The sequence below is a fragment of the Stegostoma tigrinum genome, chromosome 44 (genome assembly GCF_030684315.1).
Source record: "Stegostoma tigrinum isolate sSteTig4 chromosome 44, sSteTig4.hap1, whole genome shotgun sequence".
Lineage (NCBI taxonomy): Eukaryota > Metazoa > Chordata > Chondrichthyes > Orectolobiformes > Stegostomatidae > Stegostoma > Stegostoma tigrinum.
In genome coordinates, this window is record NC_081397.1 from 15018382 (window position 1) to 15028560 (window position 10179).

At 43.7% G+C, this 10179-nt stretch overlaps 1 protein-coding gene across 1 annotated transcript; it reads right to left on the bottom strand.

The window, feature by feature from the left end:
• Positions 1-5518: 5518 nt before the first annotated feature.
• Positions 5519-8027, bottom strand: LOC132206855 (uncharacterized). Its single transcript, XM_059641958.1, has 2 exons — positions 7931-8027; positions 5519-6660 (listed from the first exon to the last, which is right to left on the bottom strand). The coding sequence occupies exon 2, from the start codon at positions 6650-6652 to the stop codon at positions 5780-5782; it is 873 nt and encodes a 290-aa protein (XP_059497941.1). The 5' UTR covers positions 6653-6660; positions 7931-8027; the 3' UTR covers positions 5519-5779.
• Between the last annotated feature and the right edge of the window lie 2152 nt (positions 8028-10179).

Consider the following 10179-nt stretch of genomic DNA (forward strand, 5'->3'; position numbering starts at 1 on the left):
CCTCACTGTCAACGGGTAGAGTGCTGGAAGATTGGAGAGTGGCAAACGTCAATCCCTTGTTCAAAAAAGGAAATCGGAATAACCCTGGAAATTACAGACCAGTTAGTCTTACGTCAGTGGTGGGCAAATTATTGCCAAGGGCTCTGAGAGGTAGGATTTCTGATCACTTAGAAAGGCACAGTTTGATTTGGGACAGTCAGCATGGATTTGTGAGGGGTAAAACATGCTTCACAAACCTGACTGAATTCTTTGAAGATGTGACCAAACACGTGGATGAATGTAGAGCAGTGGATGTGGTATCCATGGATTTAAGTATGGCGTTTGATAAGGTTCCCCACAGTCGGCTCATGCAGAGGGTAAGGAGGCATGGGATAGAGGGAAATGTGGCAGATTGGATTCAGAATTGGCTGACCCTTAGGTGACAAAGGGTAGTAGTGGACGGGAAATATTTGACATAGTGTTCAATTACGAGTGGTGTACCACAAGGATCTGTTCTGGGTTCTCTTCCATTTGTGATTGTTGTAAATGATTTGGTTGAAGGCGTGGAAGAATGCATCAGCAAGTTCGCAGACGATACGAAGGTGGATCATGTTGTGGGTTACAAAAGTACATTGATAGTATACGGAGCTGGGTTAAGAATTGGTAAATGGAGTTTAACCTTGAAAAGTGTGAGATGATACATTTTGGAAGGACAAACTTGAAAGCAGAATACAGGGTTAGTGAAAAGATTCTTGGCAGTGTGGAGGAGCAGAGGGATCTTGGGGTTCATGTTCACAGCTCCCTGAAAGCTACCAGCCAGGTGGATAGAGCTGTTAAGAAGGCGTATGTTGTGTTAGCTTTCATTGACAGAGGGATTGAGTTCAAGAGCCATGAAGTTATGCTCCAGCTATACAAAAGTCTGGTTCGTCCACATCTGGAATATTGAGTCCAGTTGTGGTCATGCCATTACAGGAAAGATGTAGAATCATTGGAAAAGGTGCAGACAAGATTTACCAGGATGTTGCCTGGAATGGAGGGAAGATCTTACGAGGAAAGGTTGGGAGAGCTTTGGCTTTTCTCTTTAGAGCGACGAAGATGAGAGTTGACTTGATAGAGGTGTACAAAATGATCAGAGGTATAGATAGAATGGACAACCAGAGACTTTTTCCTCGGGTGAAGGTAGCTATTGTGAGGGGGCAGAGTGTTAAAGTGAGTGGAGGTAGATATTGGGGAGAAGTCAGAGGTGGGCTCTTTACTCAGAGAGTGGTCGGGGTGTGGAATGCATTCTGGAAAGGAGAGTGGAGTCAGCCTCTTTCGGGGCATTTAAACAGCTATGAGACAGGCATATGGATGATAGCAATAGGTAGGAGTGGAGGTTAGATAGACATGAGGATTAGGGGAGACGTTCGGCACAACATCGTGGGCCGAGGGCGCGGGGGGGGTGGGTGGGTGGGTGGGGTAGCGGGTGTGCGGAGGGGCGGGTGGGGGGTGGGGGTGCGGCGGCAGTGGTGGTGCTCCCCCATTCTTTCTGAAGCCAATGGTCAGTTCTTTAGTTTTTCCAACATTGAGAGAGAGGTCGCCTTCACTGCACCATGTCATCAAGCCCTCTATCTCCCTTCTGGGTTTTGACTCCTGGTTGTTCCATATGTGTCCCACTATGATGGTGTCATCAGCAAACTTGTAGATGGTGTTCATTTGGAAATTGGCGCCACAGTTTTGGGTGCACAGTAGGGGCCTGAGGTTGCATCCTTGGCGGGTGGCCTCCAGTGTTGTGTGTTACTGTAGAGGAGATGCAAATGTCTGTCTTCACTGATTGCAGTCTATGGGTTAGAAATTTGAGGATCCAGTTGCAGTGGGTGGAGCCGAGACCAAGGTCACAGAGTTTTGAGATCAGTCTGCATAGGGTAACGGTGTATAGATGTTCCAGGGATGAATAATCTCCTACAACCTCTTGAATCAGGCAGAAGATTCAGAAGCCCGAACAGGTTCAGGGGCAACTTCTTTCTGTTCATTCTTAAATTGATGAATCGACTCTTTGGCCTCAAATAATGATGATCTTGCTAATGTTGATCTCTCCGAGTGCGCACCCTGTGAAATGTAACCTGCATGCCTGTCTAAGTTGTTTTGTTCTGTACATCCTTGCTGACTGTGATCGGCCTGTACTGCTCGTAAACAGAGCATTTCACTGTCTCTCGCTACATGTGAATTTATTAAAACAAAATTAACAGAGCATATACTGACAGGTACATATTTGTAACTACACTGACGCATTCAACAAGTGGGAGCTGACAGATATAGATGGATAACGAAACTCACATATCCATATACCCACTAGCAGTATGTAGTCCCACTCATGCAGCTGTATCAGTGTTGGTTAGCTTTTGGATCTCACTCAACCGGGTATTCGAATTTTAAGAAAAGAAAATATCAAGGAGAAGCTCAGGCTAGGAGTAGAATCAGACCGTGGTTCTGTTCAAATAAATAGCTCAAAACAAACAATCCTAATGAATAATTAACTGAATGTTACATTGGCAATATCACTCTGATCAATCTCAACTGATGTTAGTTTACAGGAGGTATTCCTTCTTCCTCCAGGCCAATACTTGAAGGACCAGGACAATTTAGTGTTTTCTCAGTCCGAAGCCAATTGTGACCAGCATCTTACAACAACCACCAGGTATGTTGCACTGTCAGAGCATAGAATATCCTAGCCACAGTGATAGCAGATTCAATCTCACACATTGAATGCAATTTCCAGAGAGATGTGTTCTAACCAAGAGTCAAACACCATTGAGGAAATACCAGTGTATATGTTTTATCTGTACCGTCACTTCCAGCCACCCAGTTCTAAACAATTTCACTTTGGAGGAATGACAGACTGAATCCTCATCCAAAATATATACACAGGAACAGCATGAAATCTGCATTGAGTAAGGGTACTTTTAGTGTTACAGTCAAGTGAACACATAGATGATGCTGTTAGTTTGACCAACCACATGGGAAGTAGATATGGAGTACAGATATTGAAGCAAACATTTCAGTCAGAAGTAACAGACAGACAATTATTATTTCAATGAATATTTGTCTCAATAGTCACAAAACTTAAATAATGTGAATTCCAAATGCACATGCTGTGCCAAAGACTGACATTGAGAGAATTGTTAATATACACTCTCACTCCCTCTCTTGCACCCTCCTCTCTCTCTCTCACTATCAAATGCATAAACCATCCCAACACACATTCCAACATATAATAGCCATGCAATACCATATACATTGCAAGCAACAGAAACTGTCACATCTGGAATGATTTCTACTCACAGAACCATTGTCAGAGAGGCCTGCAGTCCTTCACATTATTGAGTCTGTACCGAGAATTCTCATCCCATTCATTCAACATTTCATTCACACAAATGTATGATAGCAGCAGAGGAGCTGCCATCCCCATCTTTATCGCAACATCATTCTCCTTTTCTTCACCTTTCAGGAATAGAATTTGCTTTGTCTTTTTCAGTCCAGCAAGAAACCTCGAGTACCTCTTTCAAAATTAATCTCAATTTATTGTAAAGAGCCTGACATTCCTCCTGGCCCTCCCTTGGATGTATTGCAGAGAAATACCAAGATATCTGAATACAATTTTCACAATAAATCTGTTTAATCAAGTGGTTACCTTTCGAAGCAGTGCACAAAACAAAAATAGACAAAATTGGTTTGATTGGTAGGTTTGTGAAACACTCCTTTTGTTTCAAAGCAGAGTTGAACAGTGTTGATTGTTCAATAAATTGAGTTTCACCCTTTAAATCTGCTGCACTGCAAGACAGAAAATAAACTTCCTTTTCCTTTCCACTTCCCTTCCATAGAACAACACAAGAGTACCAGTAATTGCTTCCACCATCATGGCACAGAGCAGGGTCATGTCCTGTCTACATCAGGGAATAAGTTCCCCGTTTGTCTTTTCTGTCCAAGCGACACTGTGTGGTCAGGCAGCAGCAATGCAGTTGAATTGTTCACTGCCATTGGCTTTCACAGTTTACACTGATTGCTACTTTAGCATTACTCAGAAAAGCATATCACTACACACTGAAAAAGAAACGGATGTTATTCTGACAGTCAATACTTTATATCATAATCCCTGTTCAACTCTACACTATACAAGTTACAAAGGCCCATTGTGTTTCCAGTCTTGAATCTGAGGAACAGCACAGAGTCCCTTCTGTAGCAGTGTGTTGCCTTTCACTTGCACGTGATTCCCACAGGCACCAACAATTAATGATCTTCGGTGGTTTCCCATTCACGACAGGAGACGGGAACTGAGATACAGACTGGCAGCACGAGGGAAAACTCACTCACACACAGCCAGTGGATGCTAAAAGGAAAAGAATGAAGTACGGCCTCACAGTAATTTCCAGATATGAACTGACTCTCAAAATCTCTGATTACACCTGAGGATATTGGACTGTTACAGTGCCCAGTAGTGACAGATAGATTCTACTGCACACTCAACCTCATGCACAATGTAAAAACAAACTGAGACTGAAATGCAATGCAGTTGAGTGCAATTGAAAAGAGTTTGACAGAGTTTACGACTCCGACACAAACCACAACTGAACATACGAGAATGAGATCCATGTACTCTCCCTGAGACTGTGGGAAACATATCAAAACTACCACAATCGTTATGAAAAGCCAGATACCCACAGAACTTATGTCATATTGGCCTTTACAAATAGACGCTGACAATGAGTAGATGAAGTTCACATTCCTAACAATTACTGCGGAACTGCTGCATAAAAAATTCCCAGTACAGAGACAGTGGGCTGAATGGTCTGCTCCTATGCTGTACCATATCTGTGATTCTGTTTTTGGTGAGAAACAAGCAGTTTAATCAGTGGTACCACAGATCTCAGGCTGTGTGACCAAATAGGAAATATGTGACAATTTGTCAGAATGGTTCTCAGAATAAAGCAGTTCCCCTCCTGTTGTCACCCCATGTCCTCAACTTCTCCACCCCCCCCTCACCTACCACAAGGACTGACACTCAACTCATAAATCACACAATGCAGAAGACATTAAGACGCAGCCTCAACACCCTAAAAATAACCATCACAGAGTGAATCATACAGTCACAGAATACTACTGGCCTTCAGAGACTTAGCCATTTTGATACATGAGGAGAAACTGACACGTACAGATTGATAACTACACCCAGAGACTTAGCCATTTTGATACATGAGGAGAAACTGACACGTACAGATTGATAACTACACCCACTTGTTCATATTGCAGAAACACACAAATGATGACAAAACATTGACTACAATGTAAAGGTGTGACTGTAGTTATCAGTCTCTCTTGGTTTCTGCTAATGTCAGTCATGCATTCGCATTGCAGGAACTGTCAGGGAGAGATGAATAACTTCACCCTCATTCTCAAAGCTAAAACGGACATACGCAATGATAACTACACTCCCAGTTTCACAGAGCAGAAACTGACAAGTATAGTCTGTTAACTAGACTCTCCTATTTACAGAGCAGAATCTCACAGGTACATGTTGGGAACAGCACCCACACATTCACCCAGCAGGAACTGACAGGTGTACTTCGATAAGTGCATTTACACACTGACAAGGCAGTTCAGTATTTGGTCTGTCTGTGTTGTTTTCCTGTAGACGCTGGTTTGAAGTTCCCCATTAACTGGTCGCTCTACTGTGGTACCTAGGAATGCAGTTTGTTGTTGTGTTCCTCCTCTTTTGTGAATTTTACATCAGGAAGGATATTATTGATGGTCTTGAATGTTTCCTCTAATTTGTTTCGTTTAGTGATGACAAAGGTGTCATCACGTAGCAGACCCAAAGTTTGGGTTGGATGATTGGCAGAGCTGTTTGTTCGAGTCTCTGCACTACTCCCTCTGCTAAGAACCCTGATCTCGGAGATCCCATGGGTGTACCGTTAGTTTGTCTGTAGGTTTTGTTATTGAAAGTGAAGTGGGTGGTGAGGCATAGGTCCACGAGCTTGATGATTTTGTCCTTGCTGATGAGGTTGGTGGTGTCTGGTGTATGTGTCTTTGGTTCTTCTACTAGTGTAGTCAGTGTTTCTTTGGCCAGATTGATGTTGATGGATGTGAACAGGGCTGTTACGTCAAAGGAGACCATTGTTTCATCCTCTTCTATCTTGGTGCTTTTGATGGTGTTCAAGAATTCTTGGCTGGAGTGAATGGAGTGGCGTGAGTCTTCTACTCGGTGTTTTAGTCTTTGGTGTAGTTCCTTGGCTAGTCTGTATGTTGGTGTTCTAGGTAGTGAGACTATGGGTCTGAGGGGAGCTCCTGGTTTGTGAATTTTGGGTAGTCCGTAGAAGCGTGGTGTGTTGGATCCATCTGGTTTCATTTTTTGGAAGAGTCTCTTGTTTAATTCTCCAGATTTTTGAAGTTTTATGAGTGAGGCTGTGATTCGGTTCTCCAGTTGTGGGGTCAGGTCTGTCGCCACCTGTTGGTAAATATCCACCAAAAGACATGACCCACGATCACTAGTATCCTTGCATACAGATGAGGAAGGCCACCACTTTGGGACAACACATCCATCCATCTTGGACAAGACAAACAGAGACACGCACAAGAATTCCTGGAAGCATGTCATTCCAACCGAAACTCCATCAACAAACAGAGATTTGGAGCTCATCTACCACCCTTTGAGAAAAAGAACAGGAAATGACATCACCGGCACAGGAAGTGACATGACCAACCCAAGGAAACCTAAACACCAGCGCTTCACCGTAGGCTCACTGATGATGTTACCTAGAATGGTGACGAAACTTCTGAAAATGAACCTTCCAGCTTAGTGAGCAAACTTACATCCAGAACCTCAAATTGAGCTACAAATCTTCTCAAAACTCGCTAACAGATTAATATTGTCACTTGCAATTCTCAGCAGAAACTAACAGGTACAGGCTGGTAAATAGTCATACATTTACGTAAGAGAAACTGACAGATATATATATAGATAAATATATTGATTGTAGAAATGATTTGGAGTTGGGTATTGAGGATAAAATCTCTAAATTTACAGATCATACTAAGCCATGGAGAAGAGTGCATTGTGAGGATGATACTGAGTGACTTCACAGGGACATTGACAAGTTGGCCAAATGGGCAGAAACCTGCCAGATAAATTTCAATGCAGAAAAATATGAGCTTATGCATTTTGCTGAGAAAAATGCAAAGAAACAATACAAGCTTAAGGGTACAGCTTTAAAGAGAAAATTGGAACAGAGAGATCTTGGGGTTCATGTGCATCGTTCTCTGAAGGTGGCCAGGCCAGTTGAAACAGTTGTGAAGCAGGTTCAAAGGATCTTTGAGTTTAAAAATAGAGGCATTGAGTCTCAAAGCAAGGAAGTAATGCTACATCTCTACAAATCATTGTTAAGACCACATTGCTCAGGCAACGCTTGTGTTCAGTTCTAGGCACCTTATTTAAGGAAGAACACTCTGGAGATGGTTTAAAGGTGTCACTAGAATGACAGCAGGAATGAAGGATTTTACGTTCAAAGAAAGATTAATGAAACCAGGCTTATTCTCCATGGAGCAGAGGGGTCACAAATGGTGGTGTTCACAATAATGAAGAATTTTGAGAGGGTAAAGTAGAATACTCTGTTTCCACTATGTCAGTAACCAGGGGTCACAATTTCAAATTTGTCACCAAGACAGCTAGGAGTGAGATGAGGAGAAACATCTTTGGAGCATTGTTCAGATTTGGAATGCACTGCCTGGGAGAGTGGTGGAGGTGGATTCCATATGAGGTATGAAGAGAGAGCTGGATATATGTTTGAAAATGATGAAGTTAGAGGGTAATGAAGATCAGGCTGGGGAATAATCAAACCTCTGATAATAGCTCACCACAATTAAAAAATAAATGCAGAGTAGATTCAATTCATTGGCTCATCTGCCCTGATACACTCACCAGGAGATCAAATGGATACTCAAGTTAGGAATGGACAGCACAAAATCTCAAATCCCTGCCATCAAGGGTCAGATCATGCTGCAGCAGAAGAAATTGGCCCACTCAGACTTATGTGAGAGACAGTTATTCCGATGGCTTCTCAAGGCAAATTCATGTTTGGAGTTGATGTCTGGCTGAGTGAATGGGAACAAAGCTTAGCCATGTCTCAGCTGCAGAAACCTGACGCTCCTCTGTCCTCTCTTCCTTCTCCCCCTTATTTGCTGGAAGGAACAATTGCTATCCATCAATTTGTGAGGCATTGAAGGGATTCTTCTGTGCTGTCTCACAATGTCCGCGGAAGATTGACAGAAACATTTCCCTCTTCACCTTGACCTGGTTCCTCATCCCCTCGCATATCTGTGTGCCTCAGGGTGGTGTATGTGATGCAGGATGGTTGCTGGTCTGCTTGCTCAGCCTGAAAATAGGACAATACAGAAACATAGTAAATGAGGAGCAGGAGCAAAATCGGTGGCCTCATGGACAGTGAAGGTGGTTATCTCAGAGTACATTGGGAACTTGATCAACTGGGCCAATGGGCCGAGGACTGGCAGGTAGAGTTTAATTTAGACAAATATAGAGGTGTTGCATTTTTGCTGAGGCAAACCAGGGCAGGTTAATGGTAGGGCCGTGGGGAGTGTTGTCAAACAGAGGGATCGAAGGGTGCAGGCACACATTTCCATAAAGTGGAGTCACAGGCGGACAGCAAGTTTGGAACAGTTGCCTTCATCAGTTCCAACACTGAGTGTAGGAGTTGGGATGTTATGATGTGGCTGTCCAAGACATTTTGCCCCTAAGAACTCGATGCTGCTACTTGAACAACATTCACTACTCTGATCCCAACCACTTTCTGTGGCAGAGAATCCCATTGGCTCCCCACCCTCTTGGTGAAGACATTTCTCCCCACCCTCAGCCCTTCCCCATCTCCTTTAGACTGTGACCCCCTGAGGGAGGACTCATGTGCCCTTAGCCCCATGTCCAGCCATCTGCAACATCTGTGTTTACCCCTGTTAAGTCCCATTGAAATTTCACAGGTTTCTATGAGATGACTCCTCATTCTTCTAAACTCCAGTGAATATAATCCTAAGCGATCCAGTCTGTCCTTATCCTTCAGTCCTGCCATCCCAGGATTCAGTCTGGGAAACCTCGGCTGCACTCCCTCCATAGCCAGGACATCCATCCTCAGAGACGGAGACCCCAGACTGCAGACACAATACAGCAGGATATGGTCTCTCCCTGTACAATTTCAGCAAGACAGCCCTGCTCCTGGACTGGAACCTTCTCACTATGAAGGCCAACATCACATTTCCATTCTTCACCATCTGCTGCTCCTGTAATGCTCACTGTCACTGACTGGTGTATGAGGTACATCCAGGACTTGGAGCACCCCCACATCCCAATCCGGCGGATAAAAACCCAATTTCCTGGTTTTGCACCCAAAGCAGATAACGTCACTCTGATCTACATTGAACTGCATGAATCATTTCAGTGTTGAGCCAACAAGCTGGACATTCGGAGGGGGTGGATGGTGAACGTGGGGATATAGAGGGGTGAATGGTGAGAAAAACAAACTTTATCTGGAAGACAGTGAGAGTTTACGGGATGAGCAATTAATATCTGGGGTTGTGACACAGACCAGTTCCTCTTAGAAAAGCACACAGTTGGAACAAGCCTAAAACTGACGATGACAAATGTTATTTCTCTGTACTTTGAACAGGGTGTGGCCAGCTCTGCCAAGGTGGCAAGGGGATGCCAATCTCAAAACGTCCTTGAATAGATCAACATGCTCGACCTGAAGGTAATGAGGAGTTTGCAAAGGGTTAAGAGTCACGTGCAGAGCAGATCAGGTGAGAATGGCAGATTTTGCTCCCATAAGGACCATCAGAGACAGGAATGGGAGTAGGATATTCGGCCCCTCGATCCTGCTCCAAAATTCAATAGGACTGTGGCTGATCCAACATTCCTCATGTCCACTTTCCTGCCCTTCCCATTGATTCCCTGTCTGATCAAGAAACTGTAAATCCCAGCCTTAAATCTGCCTTCCCCCTGCTGCCACAAATACATACAGCTCTGTCTAGCAAGGAGTTCCAAAGTCTCTCATCTCCCTGAGAGAAGAAATAACTTTTCATGTCAGTCTTCACTATTGAACCAGATCGTTCTTTGCTTCTCACAATGGTCATCATTAGAGCCTTAACTCCAGATCTGTTTTGTTT